This window comes from Ambystoma mexicanum, chromosome 12 (assembly GCF_040938575.1).
Source record: "Ambystoma mexicanum isolate Mex_15411 chromosome 12, UKY_AmexF1_1, whole genome shotgun sequence".
NCBI classification, from domain to species: domain Eukaryota; kingdom Metazoa; phylum Chordata; class Amphibia; order Caudata; family Ambystomatidae; genus Ambystoma; species Ambystoma mexicanum.
In genome coordinates, this window is record NC_090936.1 from 1,177,777,180 (window position 1) to 1,177,795,679 (window position 18,500).

Below are 18,500 nucleotides of genomic sequence, written 5' to 3' on the forward strand. Positions count from 1 at the left end.
ATCTTGCTCCCACCACAATCCCTGGGATCCCCCCGCACTTTCATAAACGCCTTCTTTAAATCTGGGATTGTACCAGACAACCTTAAGGATGCCTGGGTTATCCCTTTAAAAAAAAAACTACCCTTGATCCTAGTAATCCGGCCAATTATAGACCTATTACCATGGTACCCTTCCTTCTATAAATCTTGGACAGGGCAGCCTACTTACAAATTCAGGCTTACCTTGAACCGAATAAACTTCTTGGCCTCCGGCAATCGGACTTCCGTCCAAGACACGGAACAGAAACTGCCCTTGTTGACTTAAAAACACAAATTGAGGATCTAAAAGATAAAGAGGGCGATTCATGGAATTAATGTGCGCTGAAATTTTCAGCGAAAGCGTGCAAATCGCAGTGTCAGTGCGAAAATCGCAGCGAAACCCGTGCACAGCGATTCATGGAAGTCCGTGCGTGAGGAAATTCCAGGATGTGCGCCAAAATTCTGCGTGGCGCACGCTGGCGCACACGTCTCCAAACAGCGTGCGCTAAGCGCACAGCGAAATCGCACATAGCACGGCGCACACAACAAAAGTAGGAGGAACAGGGGGCGTGACATGCGGAATGGGGAACAACTCGTGAAAATGTGGGCGTCACGGGGGAAGTACAGGAGGCAAGTGCGCGGAACGCCCAAACGCACGTTCAAAACACGCATTCATGGAATCGAACGGGGCTAACGCGTGTGCCAAAAAAGACACGCTAATCTGGAAACACGTACGCCAGCAGGAAGCAGGCGTACTTGGACCCGCACAGCATAAAAGTGCGCGCAAACAACAAACAAGCACAGACGCCAGGATGAATATACCGTTCCTAGCAGCAGTGGTCGTGGGATACCGCAGGAGGAGGAGGAGGATAGTCAGGCACATAATTTTTTTTTTACACAAAGAAGCAGCCTTTTTGGGATGCCTGATGACCAGGTGTATGGGAGGTACAGGTTTCCACCTCACATACTCGACCTGGTCAGTGAGTGGGAGGATGACCTCACATCACCCACCCTGTGCTCCCAAGCACTCAGCCCCCTGCATAGGTCCTCAATGTACTGCACTTCTTGGCCACTGGATCGTTTCAACGAACAACTGCTATAGTGGGGGGGGGGGGTGTCACAGGCCACGCAGTCACGCTGCCTACATCAGGTCTTGGACATCATGACTGCACGCCCATCAGTCCGCAGGCACATATACCTGCCCAGAACACCTGCAGAAATGCAGGCTGTCGTCCAGGATTTTTATGGGGTGGCACACTTCCCCCAAAGTGCTAGGTGCCATTGACTGCACCCATGTGGCTCTACGTCCCCCCAGGGCATCAGAGCACATCTACAGAAACTGCAAGCACTGGCATTCCATGAACGTCCTGGTAATATGTGATGCCAAGGGAATCATCACCTCAGTATATGCCAACTATCCAGGGTTCACCCACAACAGTTTTATTTACAGAATGTCAACCCTAAACTGGGACCTAGAAGCTGGGCGGCATGGCGATACATGGCTGCTCGGTGAGTATAAATGCCACAGCACATGCATGCATGTTAGATACTGAGTAATGTCACAACCGCACTAATGATACCCATCACCACCTCCCCAGGGGACAGTGCCTACCCTCTGAGCACCCACATGATGACGCCAATTCGGAACCCCACCACGCCACCCGAGGTAAGATACAACACAGCCCACATTGCAACCCGGGGCATAGTGGAGCGCACATTCGGAGTGCTCAAGTCACGCTTTCGCTCCCTTGACCGTTCTGGCAGGCAGCTGTTATACGCTCCCCCAGTAGTGTGCAGGATCATAGTGGCAGCATGTGTCCTGCACAACGTTGCAACACGCCGGGGCCTGCCCGTGGACATGGTGGTGCCCCCACATCCCCAACCGAATGCACGTCCGCTGCGCATGGGAGGGGAAAGGGCACGGGGTGAGGCAGCCCGTACGCAGCTGGTGGATAATTACTTCACCTAAAATCACACCCCTGTGGAGTGCACACAGCCCTGGAACATACCAGCTGACAATCAATGATGATGACATAAGGGACAGTCAACTGTCACAACCATACCAGCCTGAGATTGGTCACCTGGAAGTGTTACATTGTGGGCCCTTCCTACACAAACACCACCAATGCTGTGTCAGCAAAAGACACACTTCTATGCTGCAAAAATCATTACCCCCTTGCAAAATACAACATGACAACAGTGCCATGTCACCCAACCCCTCCCCAGCACCGCCACCCAACACACCATGGCATGTCATGCAATGTGAGAGCAAACAAAGCAATCCCCAAAACATCACACAAGTGTCAAAGTACAGTGTCCTCAATGGAAACTGCCCACACACAATATGCTCCCAGTAATGTAGAACTAGCAACACACATGACCAAATACTTACCAACAATACAATGCAGCTACACAACCTCAAACATAGCATAAACATGACAGTACTAAGTTAAAGTAGTGGTAGTCTTACAACCTGATTATGCCAGCACATCCGCCACTTACAACTGTACAGTGCTGCTGCCAGGCAAATGTCCAAGTGCACTGCTTACAACATGAACTCCATCTCCAAAGTAGACGGCCTTGTGAAGACATGAGGAATTAACCTGCAAATTAGGCGAAAGACATGGATGCACAAGCGCATAGCAATACAACATGCAGTGTACAATTCAACAATATCCACTAGGAATGTATACACAGTATTGACTACAGACTGCCCACACAGCTCATGGGAGTCCTACGTCACCGTGTAAGTCAATGTCACTTGGGCACACCCTTTGCAAGCCCATGGAAACGGGAAGCAGGAGGGGTGTGTGTCTCACGAACACAAGCATCTAACCCAAACTCAGGACAAGCCTGCATGTGCCCAGCCGGAATACAGTGGATGCCCACGGGAGCCACACAAGGCAACACACTGCATAAAAAAAAAAACAAAATCAAAAATCATAAATGGCGCATGTTGGGGCCAGAGGGGGCGGAGGCCGCCCAGGAGGTCCGAGGACAGGGTGCGCACCAACACCCACCTGTGTGGATGTTGGGAAAAAAAAACACCTCCATGGGCTCATGGCCTGCACGGCTATGCCAATGTGAGAGAACTGCTGCTGTCGCTATCATCATTTGATTGGCGTAGAGTCTCCAGTGCCGCCCGTCTGTCCCTGTTGGACGCCAACATGTCCTCCCTGTGTGATTGGCAAATGCAGTCTGTTGCCTGCTGTAGTAGCTCCATCTGCCTTTCAGGGGGGACAATGGAAGTGGCCACCCTCTCCATTGCTTAAGCCATCATCTCAACTGATGCTGCCTTTTGGGTTGCCATACCGTAAATGGATTGTTCCCATGCGGTATTGCCTGGTGGCGTACGGCCACCGCGTCGGCGGGCACCACACCTGTTTGGGGCAAGGCGATCTGCACCTTGCTGTGCCGGCACTGCCTGAGGCTGCAAGACTGCATTCCCCCTCTGATCTGTTGGCCCAGGAACAGGATCAGATGTTGTGGAGTGTGACCCTGCATCCGTAACCGCCAAAGGTGGACTTACCAACACTGACATCCCCATGGAAGGTTCTACCCCTGGTACAGGTGGGTTGGACAGAACAGAATCCCTGCCAAAAACACTTACCTGCGATGCTACATAGGTCTCATCATCCGAATCAGCACCTGAATAGAGGTCTGGGGAGGTGCACCCAGAGGCACCCCTCGACAGAATGTTCTGCAGCAAGATTGGGTTCTCACCCACCACCACACCACGTCCCCCACTGGTGCCTGGTCGTGCCTGAGATTCCTCCTGGGTCTGCACCATCTCCTCAACCTCAACAGCATCAAGTGCGTCATCCCCTGCAAAAACATGAAAAACTAAAAATGGAAACAGGCATTAGCACCATAGCACACAAATAGTCCTGACAAGCTACATAACCAGTACATTATTTACACGATTTACACATGTCCCACATGACTATAACCCTCCCATGCATGCACTGTCACTGAGTTTGAAGGGGACCGAAAAGGCAGACACTGATGACACCTACATGGAAGAGCAACACATTTGCTGCATGCTGGGTAGCACTGCCATCACACATTGGGCTGTGAGTGGCATGTCCAATACACATACATGACACATGCCATCACACAGATGGCATGTACCATAGCCATGGTACATTCCACAAGTACATCCATATGTCAGTAGATGAATACTGTCAGTCATCCATGTGAGATGGACATGAGATGAAAATGCTACACAGTGTGACAAAATACGCATGTGTCACACACTGCAACACATCCAGTGTACAAAAATACAGTGATTGCAGGCCGATGTACACATCAATGGTTTGTCACTTCAACATGACAGGAAACAACTATCATGTTCCACATTCAAACAGGCCCCATAAATTCCTGTGATCAGGCCAATACTCAATTAGCCTGAATGGTCAAATCATTCATCTAACAAGGTAACACATGTGGTCCAATGTGGGGTTCATCAATGACAGAAGCATGTCACAAATGTAACAATAGGGCTGAGGAATGCGTAGCCAAAGTGGAAGAATTGAAACAATCAGCCTGAACGAACACTGAAAAATACAAACAATGTTGTTGCAAGATGCCACTTCAAGGGCAACTGCCGTAATGTTGAGCCAAATTACTAATGTGGGCAGAAGGGATACTGTCACACCCAAATCCAAGGCCGCTGAATGTTTTGGATGAAGCGCATGGGTGACCTATACCACTCAGGCACACACACCCTCACCTGGCACTCAATCAGAACCCGTCACCCAAACAACATACACATGCATTACACACACATGTATGGGCATTCACCGGACAATGCTTCATAATCAGGTAGTCCTCCCACACCTTGGATCTGTTCCTCTGTGACCAAGGCCCCAGCAACAGACTCATGTTCAGTGAGTTTGTTGTCCTCTTGTGGAGACCCACCGCCAGTCACCAGGGTAGCGGCATGATTTGAGGCCAGCTTGTTCTTTGCTCTGCGTTTCAGGTCATTCCACCGCTTGTAGCAATCATCAGCTGAGCACCTCACAAATCCAAGGGCACTTATGCGGTCGGCGATGGTCTGCCAGTGTGCCTTACGTTGACCAGGTGTGGTCTTGCACCCTGCAGTCACCAGCATTTCGTGGCTATGTGCCGACACATAAGCCACAAGTGCATCAAGTTCCGTATCATTGAAGCAGGGCTTCCTTGAGGTACCGGAGTGTGTAGCCGTGGCCTCAGCCTGTCGTGCCAGAGCACCTTTCTTCCACTTCTTTAAAGGTGGAGCAGAGCCAGAGTGGTTTACGCCGCTCTAGTAAGTAGGGGCAGAATCACCGGTGGACTGGGTAGTAGGAGTGTGGGAATGCACAATGACCATAGGTCTTGATGCAGGCATTGGTTGCAGGGTAATGTTGTCAGGGGGAACGTCAGTTTGATATACTGGGACTGACACTGTCCTGGCTGGGAGAGTCAGAGCTGGGGCGGATGGAGCTGCAGCTGCCCCTGCAGCCCCCCCACCCTGCATACTTGGGGCAGCAGATGACATAGCTGCCCCAGATCCACGTGGATTGGTGACAACAACTTGCAGTGCCACACGTGGCCTAGACTTGCTGACCTGGAAGTCAGCCAGGGAGTCATCCTGTGCCAGGTCAGGTGCCACAATGGGCTGGTTCAACAGGGGCTGAGCTTGGATGGTGTCAGCCACGTTTCCCTCAACCATGGGGGGGGGCATGGGTGTCCCTGATTGTTCCTCCACACATGGGGGAATAGGAGCACCCTGCAAATCCCGGCCACATCCCCTACCGCGCCCACCATGCCCACCTTTTGAGGGTCGGCCACCTTTGCCTCCCTTACCGCTTAGTCGCCTCCCAGCCACGGCACTGATGTTGTTGTGCGTATGGGAGTTGCAGTAAACTATTGTCCTGGGCAATTGGGGGTCAAAGGGGTAGGATACCAGATGGAATTCGTACCCTAGTGCTCTAACAAGGCTGTCTGTGACCCCTGGGGGAAGATGACGGGTCACGCAACGCACAGGCAGCCCAAAATCAAAAATAAACGTGCACACAACCCCTCGTAGACCACGTGCGTGAAAAAATGAACCCGCACTACGCTGTGGCACCCAGAAACACAAAAATAAGTGTACGCGTAATACACGCAGCCAACAATGACCTCTGAAGGGGAACGCGACACACGGGGCAAGCACAGTTGCTAAGTACGTGCGGAACTCACCGTCTGCCTGGAAAAAGAACGTGAAAAATACATGCGTTGGCAACACCCCCGTCAAAAGAAGAATTGTACACTGTCTGAGGAGACAGGACAAAAGGAGAAGTGAACTCTGTTTGAGGAAACAGGCCCAACAGAAAATCAGAAAAGGGCTGTCAGAGGTAACAGGGAGCACGAACTAGAAACGCTGTGAAGTAATCGCGTGTGAACCGACAAGAAGTACAGATTTCACCCACTCGCTCTCCACGAAAAGCACATCCAAGGAAAGGGCATCCTACACGCAGCTTTTAAACTGGCCCACACGTACACGTCAGAGACGTGTGTATTCGGGCGCTTTCATCCAATTACACGCGATGACACTCGGACGTGCAGTTTTTCCACGTGTGCTCTGTCATCACGTGCTATGAGGGAAACACCCGCGCGCGTAATGTAACTTACGCGCCTACGCGCTAAGGGCCTTTGGTCCAATGGAATCGCATGTGTGTGCTGACACGCTTATGCGCTAAGGTCCTTTCCTCGAATTACACGCTGACGTGCAAGATTTTCACGTGCCAAATCACTCCGTATCAAGCTGGCCACGCGTAAACACACGGAAGACCACGCTCCTGCCCTTAAGGCCATTTTCCTGCCCCCCAGAGCCCCGAGCACGCTCCCACCTGCCATCTTCTGCTGCCTGACTGCCTGCTGCCCACGTGCCCTGCTATTTGGTGCCTGCACATCAGCCATCTGCAGGGGTCCAGTTATTGTGTCCACCCCTGCTGGAACAGAAGACTCCCGACTGGGACACCATCGCTCCACAGCCCAGCCCCAGGACCCAGTTTCCCACCCACGCCTGCCTCGGGGGTCGCCATGTCGGGGCAAACACCATCTGAGACCACTGGCGACCCCCAGCCAGAGGGGCAGAGGGCCACCAGCTTCAGTCAGAAGGAAGTTGGTGTCCTGGTGGAGCATGTCCTGGGGCATTGTGATGCCCTCTTCGGAACATCAAGCGCCTACAAGGAAGGACGGGATAGGATCTGGGACGACTTTGTGGTTGCCATCAATGCGGAGGGGGTGGCAAGCCGCAACATCAAGCAAGTCAAGAAGCGCTGGGAGGACTTTAGGTCCAGGAACCTCATAAAGGCCCGGCGCCACGTGGAGGGGAGCCGGGGCAGCATGAGTACCATCCAGATGAGGGTCCTGGAATGCGTAGGCCCAGCGCTCCACGCCCTGATCCTTCGGAGGCAGACCTGTCTGGAGTTGAGCGGTAAGTGGCCAAGCATTGCTGTGTGAGACAGGGCATGTTGCTGCGTGTCTGATACTTGCCTGTATGGGGGAGCACGCACGTCATCACGAAGAGCAGCGTGCCAACGTGGACCAGTTGGGAGTGTCCATGGTTGGGGTTTTGTACATGTGTCGGCCACTCTGGCGGCCCTCTCCTCCTCTGTGGAGACTATGCGCCAGTCGTTCTCCATGCTGTCTTCTGGCCCCGATGCCACCAGGGCCCCCTGTGGACCTGCCCTGACCAACGCAGCCAGCTTGGTGGTGATCCCATCCCTGCCACAGTTGGGAGTCGGAGGTCCAGCAGGGGTGGAGACCACAGCAACTGGACCCCAGCAGATGGAGGATGTGCCGGCATGATGCCGTCGTGCTGGCAGAGGCAGTTGCGTCAGAGGCAGCGGCAGGCTCAACGTGGGAGGCCGGAGGGCAGGAGGACCCTGGAATGGGAGTGTCTTCCGTGTGGCAGCGGTTGGGCCAGCAGATAGGTGCGGAGCGGCGGCGGGCGGAGGAGGCATGGCTCACAATGGTCAGGGCGGAGAACTCCATGCGCAGGGCGCTGAGGCGGGCTGAATGCCTCGAGGGAATTTGCAGGGAGTTGGAGGTGGACATGGCGTTATCCCTGCGAGACCTTGGGGACAGAGAACAGGCCCGCCTCCAAGACATTGAACAGGAGTTCGATGATGCCCTGGCCCATGACATCAACAAGTGAGCCGTTGGACTTGCCCGCCGCCATTGTATATAGTTCATTAGTGTTAAGTTTCATTTCTTTTTTCTTTCATTTGGGGCGCATGGACTATGCCCCACATTTTTGTATATAGTTAGTAATTAGGTAGGTTTCATTGTAGGTTTCATTTATGTCATTGGGCTCATGGACCCTGGATTTGCTATTTGTATATAGTTTTACAGTGGATTTTTCTCCTTCATCTTTATTTTTCTTCACACTGGAGCAATGGATATTACACTTTTCTTTCCCTTTTGATTTGCTTTGTTGGACGGTGACTTTGGACACATTTTCTTTTGGATTCTCATTTTATTTATTTATCATTTTTTGGGACATGCTGCATTTTGATTATTATTGGTATTATTGTGTTGTGTGTTTTGACTTCATTCCCTTCATTTTGACTTGAATAAATTTTTGTTTCTTACTTCAATGTGTGGTCTTCTCTCATTGGTTTCACGCATGTCACAATGTGGGTTTTCTCAGTCATGTGTTGCCATTGTGTGGGTCTGGCAGACTTTTACTCATGCGCATACTGCTTATTTGTGATCTATCATGTAATGGTGATTTCAATTTGGAGTGGATGTAAAGCTTGGTTGGGTGTTTGGACTGGGGTGGCGTGGGGTGGGAATTGTGTGGCCATAAGAGCCAGGGATCTGGATTGTGATGACGTGTTGGCTGGGGGACATGTGTCGGGGCCTGCTGGCAGGTGCCTGTCAATGATGGGGGGGTGGGGGTGCTGGGGGACATGAGTGGGACATGAGTGGGGGCCTGCTGGCAGGTGCCCCTGACTGCTGGGGGGTGGGGGTGCTGGGGGACATGAGTGGGACATGAGTGGGGGCCTGCTGGCAGGTGCCACTGACTGCTGGGGGGTGGGGGTCCAGGGGGTCATGAGTGGGGGCCTGCTGGCAGGTGCCCCTGACTGCTGGGGGTGGGGGTGCAGGGGGTCATGAGTGTGACATGAGTGGGGGCCTGCTGGCAGGTGCCCCTGACTGCTGGGGGGTGGGGGTGCAGGGGGTCATGAGTGGGAGCCTGCTGGCAGGTGCCCCTGACTGCTGGGGGGTGGGGGTGCAGGTGGACATGTGTGGGACATGAGTGGGGGCCTGCTGGCAGGTGCCCCTGACTGCTGGGGGGTGGGGGTGCAGGGGGACATGTGTAGGGGCCTGCTGGCAGGTGCCCTGGACTGCTGGGGGGTGGGGGTGCAGGGGGTCATGAGTGGGACATGAGTGGGGCCTGCTGGCAGGTGCCCCTGACTGCTGGGGGGTGGGGGTGCAGGGGGGGTTCAGGGGGGGCCTGCTGGCAGGTGCCCCTGACTGCTGGGGGGTGGGGGTGCAGGGGTCATGAGTGGGACATGAGTGGGGGCCTGCTGGCAGGTGCCCGACTGCTGGGGGGTGGGAGTGCAGGGGGTCATGAGTGGGACATGGGTGGGGGCCTGCTGGCAGGTGCCCCTGACTGCTGGGGGGTGGGGGTGCAGGGGGTCATGAGTGGGGGCCTGCTGGCAGGTGCCACTGACTGCTGGGGGTGGGGGTGCAGGGGGTCATGAGTGGGAGCCTGCTGGCAGGTGCCCCTGACTGCTGGGGGGTGGGGGTGCAGCTGGACATGTGTGGGACATGAGTGGGGGCCTGCTGGCAGGTGCCCCTGACTGCTGGGGGGTGGGGGTGCAGGGGGACATGTGTGGGGGCCTGCTGGCAAGTGCCCCTGACTGCTGTGCGGTGGGGGTGCAGGGGGGCATGTGTGGGGGCCTGCTGGCAGGTGCCCCTGACTGCTGGGGGTGCAGGAGGTCATGAGTGGGACATGAGTGGGGGCCTGCTGGCAGGTGCCCTGGACTGCTGGGGGGTGGGGGTGCAGGGGGTCATGAGTGGGACATGAGTGGGGGCCTGCTGGCAGGTGCCCCTGACTGCTGGGGGGTGGGGGTGCAGGGGGGGTCCAGGGGGGGCTGCTGGCAGGTGCCCCTGACTGCTGGGGGGTGGGGGTGCAGGGGTCATGAGTGGGACATGAGTGGGGGCCTGCTGGCAGGTGCCCGACTGCTGGGGGGTGGGAGTGCAGGGGGTCATGAGTGGGACATGGGTGGGGGCCTGCTGGCAGGTGCCCCTGACTGCTGGGGGGTGGGTGTGCAGGGGTCATGAGTGGGGGCCTGCTGGCAGGTGCCACTGACTGCTGGGGGTGGGGGTGCAGGGGGTCATGAGTGGGGGCCTGCTGGCAGGTGCCCCTGACTGCTGGGGGGTGGGGATGCAGGGGGTCATGAGTGGGACATGAGTGGGGGCCTGCTGGCAGGTGCCCCTGACTGCTGTGGGGTGGGGGTGCAGGGGGACATGTGTGGGGGCCTGCTGGCAGGTGCCCCTGACTGCTGGGGGGTGAGGGTGCAGGTGGACATGTGTGGGACATGAGTGGGGGCCTGCTGGCAGGTTGCCCCTGACTGCTGGGGGGTGGGGGTGCAGGGGAATATGTGTGGGGGCCTGCTGGCAGGTGCCCCTGACTGCTGTGGGGTGGGGGTGCAGGGGGATATGTGTGGGGGCCTGCTGGCAGGTGCCCCTGACTGCTGGGGGGGTCGGGGTGCAGGGTGCAGGGGGACATGTGTGGGACATGAGTGGGGGCCTGCTGGCAGGTGCCCCTGACTGCTGGGGGGTGGGGGTGCAGGGGGACATGTGTGGGACATGAGTGGGGGCCTGCTGGCAGGTGCCCCTGACTGCTGGGGGGTGGGGGTGCAGGGGGACATGTGTGGGACATAAGTGGGGGCCTTATGGCAGGTGCCCCTGACTGCTGGGGGGTGGGGGTGCAGGGGGTCATGAGTGGGGGCCTGCTGGCAGGTGCCACTGACTGCTGGGGGGTGGAGGTGCAGGGGGTCATGAGTGGGACATGAGTGGGGGCCTGCTGGCAGGTGCCCCTGACTGCTGGGGGGGTGGGTGTACAGGGGGTCATGAGTGGGGGCCTGCTGGCAGGTGCCACTGACTGCTGGGGGGTGGGGGTGCAGGGGGTCATGAGTGGGGTCCTGCTGGCAGGTGCCCCTGACTGCTGGGGGTGGGGGTGCAGGGGGTCATGAGTGGGACATGAGTGGGGGCCTGCTGGCAGGTGCCCCTGACTGCTGGGGGTTGGGAGTGCAGGGGGTCATGAGTGGGACATGAGTGGGGGCCTGCTGGCAGGTGCCCCTGACTGCTGGGGGGGTGGGGGTGCAGGGGGTCATGAGTGGGGGCCTGCTGGCAGGTGCCCCTGACTGCTGGGGGGTGAGGGAGCAGGGGGACATGTGTGGGACATAAGTGGGGGCCTGCTGGCAGGTTGCCCCTGACTGCTGGGGGGTGGGGGTGCAGGGGGACATGTGTGGGGGCCTGCTGGCAGGTGCCCCTGACTGCTGGGGGGTCAGGGTGCAGGGGGACATGTGTGGGACATGAGTGGGGGCCTGCTGGCAGGTGCCCCTGACTGCTGGGGGGTGGGGGTGCAGGGGGACATGTGTGGGGGCCTGCTGGCAGGTGCCCCTGACTGCTGGGGGGTCAGGGTGCAGGGGGACATGTGTGGGACATGAGTGGGGGCCTGCTGGCAGGTGCCCCTGACTGCTGGGGGGTGGGGGTGCAGGGGGACATGTGTGGGACATGAGTGGGGGCCTGCTGGCAGGTGCCCCCGACTGCTGGGGGGTGGGGGTGCAGGGGGACATGTGTGGGACATAAGTGGGGGCCTGCTGGCAGGTGCCCCTGACTGCTGGGGGTGGGGGTGAAGGGGGACATGTGTGGGGCATGAGTGGGGGCCTGCTGGCAGGTGCCCCTGACTGCTGTGGGATGGGGGTGCAGGGGTCATGTGTGGGGGCCTGCTGGCAGGTGCCCCTGACTGCTGGGGGTGGGGGTGCAGGGGGACATGTGTGGGACATGAGTGGGGGCCTGCTGGCAGGTGCCCCTGACTGCTGTGGGTGGGTGCAGGGGGACATGTGTGGGTGCCTGCTGGCAGGTGCCCCTGACTGCTGGGGGGTGGGGGTGCAGGGGGACATGTGTGGGGGCCTGCTGGCAGGTGCCCCTGACTGCTGGGGGGTGGGGATGCAGGGGGACATGTGTGGGGGCCTGCTGGCAGGTGCCCCTGACTGCTGGGGGTGGGGGTGGGGGTGCAAGCTGACATGTGGCTTGGCTGGGGGGCATGCCCATGGTGGATGGGCTGCCTGCGGGACATGACCAGGGGTGGGGGGTAGTCCCCTGTGGTGTGGGCTGCCTGCAGGTGCCGTAGGGGGTGTAGAGGGAACACCTGGGAGGACCCACACTGCCAATTCACGTGTAGGACTCACCGCGCACCCCTGAAATTCACGTACCCCGCTCTGACAGCAAAATCGCGTGTGAAACTTCCCGCGAACCCCAGAAATACACGTACCCTGCTGAAATTGCGTGTGAAACTTCCCGCGAACCCCAGATATACACGTACCCCACTCGCACAGGCCCTTTCGGGTGTGAAACTTCCCGCAAACCCCAGTTATACACGTACCCCACTCGCACAGGCCCTTTCGCGTGTGAAACTTCACGCGAACCCCCGTAATACACGTACCCTGCTGAAATCGCATGTGAAACTTCCCGCGAACCCCAGTTATACACTACCCCACTCACACAGGCCCTTTCGCGTGTGAAACTTCCCGCGAACCCCAGTTATACACGTACCCCACTCGCACAGGCCCTTTCGCGTGTGAAAATTCACGCGAACCCCAGTAATACACATTCCCTGCTTGGCGTTTGCTGTTTGGCAGCCCTGTAAACTGGTCCAGGGTTAGCGCAGCCCTTTGTGCTGGATTGGGGATTTTGATGGCTTTTCCTTGCGCTAGGGGCGTTCTTGAGGGCGTAACTGGCGCTGCTGCAGGGTCGCTGCGCCACTCTGCGCCACGGCTGGTTTTGGAGGCGAAAATCCATGAATACGCTGTGCACGTAAATCGATTTTAGCGCACGCGGCTGGCGCAGACATTCGCACGCGCACACTGTGCGCCAGCCGCGTGGGCCACTTTTGTGTGAAATTCTATGAATTACCCTGAAAGGAAAATTGGCCCTACTTCTATTGCTTAACCTATCGCCAGCTTTTGATTTGGTCAAGCACCAAATTCTATGCCAACATCTCAAAACTGCTGCCCACTTCTCAGAAGAAGCCACATCTTGGATCAGATCATTTTTAGCAAACAGAACCATGCGTGTCTTTTCACCATCCGCTTCTGCTGAACCATCTCCAGTCCTATGTGGAGTCCCACAAGGCTCTTGTGTCTCTCCAACACTTTACAATGTATTTACGAAGCCCCTTTTTGATATTCTCGACTATCTGGGTGTCTCCAAAACCAATTATGCGGATGACACCCAGATACTCATCCCTTTCACCGGAAACCATGCTGAACCGGACGCCAAAGCACTTAATGATGTTTACTCGGTTATCCAGGCCTGGATGGCACATCATGGATTGAGTTTAAATGATGAGAAAACCGACTTATTCATCCTAGGTTCTCACACCAGACTCAGTTAATTGGATTCCACCTTCAAATCTTTTACCATTGACGGGAATACTATTAAAGTCTCCAAGGATACAAAAACATTAGGTATCTACCTTGACTCTGTCACTCACAAGACAAACAAATGCCATTGTATCTGCATTAGCCTACACTTGCAAGCTTATAACAGCATGTAGACCGTTTGCAACTGCCCCCAACTGCATCATCCTCGCCAGAACCCTTGTTATGGCAAAAATTGATTACTGTAATGCCTTATATCTAGGTACCAGACAGAGAAACATCAACAAGCTCCAAGTCACCCAGAACAATGCTATAAGGGTGGCCCTTAACATCCCTAGGAAATTACACATTTCTGACACACTACGTAGTCTACGCTGGCTCCCTATCGCCTCTAGAATATCACTCAAAACTTTTGCACTCACTCACAAATCTAAAACCAACCAGGCACCTATCTATCTTGCTAACCGCTTCACCACCCACATTCCTAACAGACCCTTAAGATCTGCACAAGACCATACACTGATAATCCCTAGATTCAAGCTCCAGAATGCAGGGGGATCTAGCTTCCCAGTCCTCGCTGCCAAACTCTGGAACACATTACCCTCTACCTTGAGAGCTGAACCATCTTACCCAGCATTCAAGAATAAAGTCAAATCCTGGCTAATCGAGCAGGACAACACTACATCTACTATGTAATCTACTGTACCTCCATTATCTTCTCCTTTCCACTGCGCGTTAATACACCACCATATGTTACCAACTGTGCCTTTTTTGTAATTATGCTTCCCAAGTTCTGATATATTGCCTCTTTTGTAAAAAACTGTACATTTGCTTTTCACTGCTGTAAATATGCAGTTCTGATATATTGCCTCTTTTTGTAAAAATTGTAAATTTGCTTCTAACTGCCGCAGCTTGACATTATTGTAAATTCACTGCCATTCTATGTACCTCCTCGGTTACCCTTCACTAAGAAATGCGCCCATATGCCTGTGGGCCATGTGCGCAATACAAATAAATAAATACAAATACAAATACAAGGAGAGCTGATTTTGGGATTGTGCAACCCTCTTTCCCCCATCCACCCCCCACTCGCCAAAATCAGCTCAACGAACAAAAACAAACACACACACACATAGCAATCACTCTATCATTCATATGAGCACCCATCACCATACAGTCACTTATAACACAAGCATACACGCATCCATACACATATTTAAATAAAAAATAAATGAACATACACGTACCTTCTGCAGGGGCTTGCGCGTGGGTGCCAAAATGCGCTGCTCCAGGTTGCTCTGTCTGTATGTGCGAGGAGACGCAGGAGCTCCCCCTCGCACATATACGCATGCAGTGTCCCAGCCAGCATTTCCAATGAGCTATGCAAGGCTGGCGAAGAAAAACGCCCCCCAGCGTTGCATGGCTCAGTGAGCATGTGCGGCTGGGGAACTAAAATGTCAAAGGGAGACAGTGTTGCCCTTTGACAGTTCAACCAGCCCAGGAGCACTCCCTCAGCTGGAAAAGGCAGCTAGGGGAGTGCTCAGTGGGTCACTGGGCTGGCTCCTCGGCTCCTCCATAATGGGTGAGGGGGCCACTGTGTGGATGCACCCTCGCCCATTATGGATGAGCCGCCAATGCTAGTGTAAGCAAGTCAAAATGGGCCACATTTGTGGCCAATGTGGGCCAGTTTTATGAGTTACTTCACTATGCAGCTAGTAGTTTTGACCATTTTTGCTGAATAAATATTCTTTAAATATCACAATGTGCTTACATTTTAACAAATAAAACCCTTGGGTACTATTCAAACAGTCTGTGACTAAAGGAATGAATATCTATTTGCAACAGCGGGCTACTTTTTCATTGTTGCCTGAGACGGTTTTATGGTCCAGTCTGACCATGTGAGCCCCCCTGCCCATTTCCTCCAAACCCCAAAAAGGATTGCTGGGCTCTCGCGCCCACCCCTGGCATGTGGTCGTGCCCCCTGCGGGGGGAGGGCGCTCCACAGTTGGAAGACCTGTGGTGTAGACTATGTAAGCAACATTCCATAGAAGAAATTAGCAGACATTTGCTAAATTCCTGTGTAAAGCTAGTCAAAATGAATGAAATGTATTATATGAAATATGTTAATAGTATGGAGCAGATATTAACTAATGAATTTTGGCAAAGATGACTGCAGGGTTACTCGGTTTCTCTATGTTCATCACTTTTAAAATTGTGGTACAGAATAGAAGGAATTGTAAATCAAATAGTTAAATAAAGCATGAGATATACTGTAATAATGAAATCTCAATGATATATGTATATATGTGTGTATGAACTGTTGCACTCTTTAATAAAACAAAATAAAATAAACAAAGTAATTTTGCAAATATGAATGCTATTTTAGTATTTCATTTGGTATTAGGAACAGCAATTAATGAAATTCTTGCCTTGACCAATTGGTGGAAATGCTAGTAAATGTGAGTCTCTATGCTGCTTCTTCTGTTTTTCTCTTTGTTTGGCTTTTAAAGCAAGCAATTTCTTCTTAGCCTGTTGTTCTTGCCACTCGACTGGAGACAAATTCTTCAGAAAGTCTCGGTACATCAGAAATTCCTTCAAGATTTCCTCCTTTTTTGAAATATCGCTGTATCAAACAACCATTTCATACAAAAAGGTATAAGTCAAATAGTGTAAGATAATCATTCATTTTGCAATTTGACAGCTTGGATAATGAAGAGGTAACAACTACTGTAAAATTTATCACTGTAGTGACTACTGTACTCCTAATCCATAATCCCCTATCCTTCATACTTATGGTATGACATCCTCAGGAAGGGGGCGGCACCAGAGCATGAGGTACAGTGGCACATTACACCCAAGAAAATATCAAGCTATCAAGTGGTGTATGTGCAAAGGCAGCCACGCCCCTGCTAGTGGCATCCCTTGGACATGCTCTCCACTCCAACCTCAGTCCTTTTACCAACATGGTAACTTCTGGCAACTTAATACGAGCATAGTGGGAGTGACTATGGACGAAAGACCGACTATGGACTATGAGTACAGTAGTTACTATGACTGGAATCGTCAATCTAAAATATGTTCAGTTATAGAACTGGCATCCAAGTAGCAATGCTTCAGAATGTGTGCGACATAGCCCAGGTGGCTGCATTATATATGTATTTCAGGTTAACGTGGTACTGGAAAGTGACCAGAACCACTTTTGCCCTAATAAGATGGCAATTAACAGCTTTTGGAGAAGTCTTTCTGATCTTATACCACTCCAGAATAAGGAAACTATCCAATTTGCAATAGGGCCTGAGATGCTTGCAATCTGGCACTGAGCCTCCATCTGTCACAATTTTTAAAGGACATAGATTCTTGGTAAAACCAGAGAGATCTGACAACATTTAAACTGTGGTGTATCCTCGCTGAATAAGAATTGGGGTAAGGAAAGAAAATCAGTAAGGACATTTCCTGCTTGAGATGGAAGTTGGATATGCAAATGAATCATGAAGAAAGACTGAGACAACAGATTTAAAATTGAATCTCAAAACTTTATTTAACTTAAAATGCAGGATGAAGTAAGGCCTAACTTGCCCTATGTTAAGGTGGGATTTCCCTACCTAAAGAATACTAATGATAGTCTGCGTTAGGAAGTCCAACTCAAAAGTCTGTTTGTGTCCAAAACCTATTCTTGCCCTCACAAATAACTGAATACCATGTGTAGGGATATCAGCATCAAAATGAATAATGTTTAAAACAAAGTTCTGCACTTCTTCCAGCTCCTGGCTTGTAATCGGATTCCCCTTCCCAAAGTACAAAATAGTTCACAAGGATTCCCTTCCCCAAAAGTTCAAATCACTTTCCAAACAATACAATTCCTTGGGACACTTCCCAGCTCTTTTGTCATCAGCACTGTTCACTGGTTCACCAAAATAGTTCTGTTTCTTGACTTCAAAGTCACATAAGCAATTCTTGTAAAACACAAGCTTATTTATGGACACTTTCATTGGCTTTTTCCATAAAGGGGGCACTCGGTCTAGGCCCAGTTGTCAGACCACACGGTCCACCCAGTACAGGTCACGCAACCGATACCCCTATGCACTTTGTTTGTTTGTTTTGTTTATTCATTTATAATGCGCACCATACCCAAGGGTATCAGGGCGCAGCAGTTACAGGAAAATGCAAAGCTTAGTTAACACGTTACAAAGTACAGGCACAGTGTCAAGGCAAAGAGTACAAGTAAAATACAAAGGTACAGGAATATCTACAAAGTGGGGAAATGTCACAAGGCATACGCAGGTATGGTACAGCAGTGCAGGAATATGTACAAAGGATGCAGGGTTAAGTTAGCAGGAGTGAGTACCACATCAACAGGCATTAGCTATCGTTAGATTTGAGCAGGTTGATGTATCCAAGCCTGAAGTTCAGATAGGGTTGGTCTTCTCTGATGGAATGTGGTAGGGAATTCCACAATTGGGCCGCTTTAACAAGGAAGCTGCATCCGACCACCTTGGATAGCCTAAATCTAGGTATAGTAAGGGTGTTGGTGTTGATTGATCTCATATGTCTGGTGGAGGTTCTCTGGATTCTGTCTATAAGATATCTAGGGGCAGCCTTGTTTAGAGCTTTTTGTGTAAGGGATGCAATTTTAAAGAGCATTTTGTTGTGGGTGGAGGGCCAGTTGTTTTGTCGTCTTATCGCAGAGATGTGTGATCTTTTAGGTACTCCAAGTGCAGCTCTTAAGGCATTGTATTGAAGAATTTGTATCTTCTGGATTATAGATTTATTGGCACTGATGTATAAGGCGTTACAATAATCGAGCCTGGATAGAATAAGGGCTCTGACCAAGATAATGCAGTTATCGTCAGATAAGTAG

At 52.7% G+C, this 18,500-nt stretch overlaps 1 protein-coding gene across 1 annotated transcript in view; it reads right to left on the minus strand.

The window, feature by feature from the left end:
* CCDC38 (coiled-coil domain containing 38) overlaps window positions 1-18,500 on the minus strand; it is a 1,810,821-nt gene that overhangs the window by 832,139 nt on the left and 960,182 nt on the right. Inside the window, exon 10 of the mRNA XM_069629826.1 lies at window positions 16,072-16,265. Within this exon, the coding sequence (XP_069485927.1) occupies window positions 16,072-16,265 (194 nt within the window). The remainder of the gene's footprint in view (window positions 1-16,071; window positions 16,266-18,500) is intronic.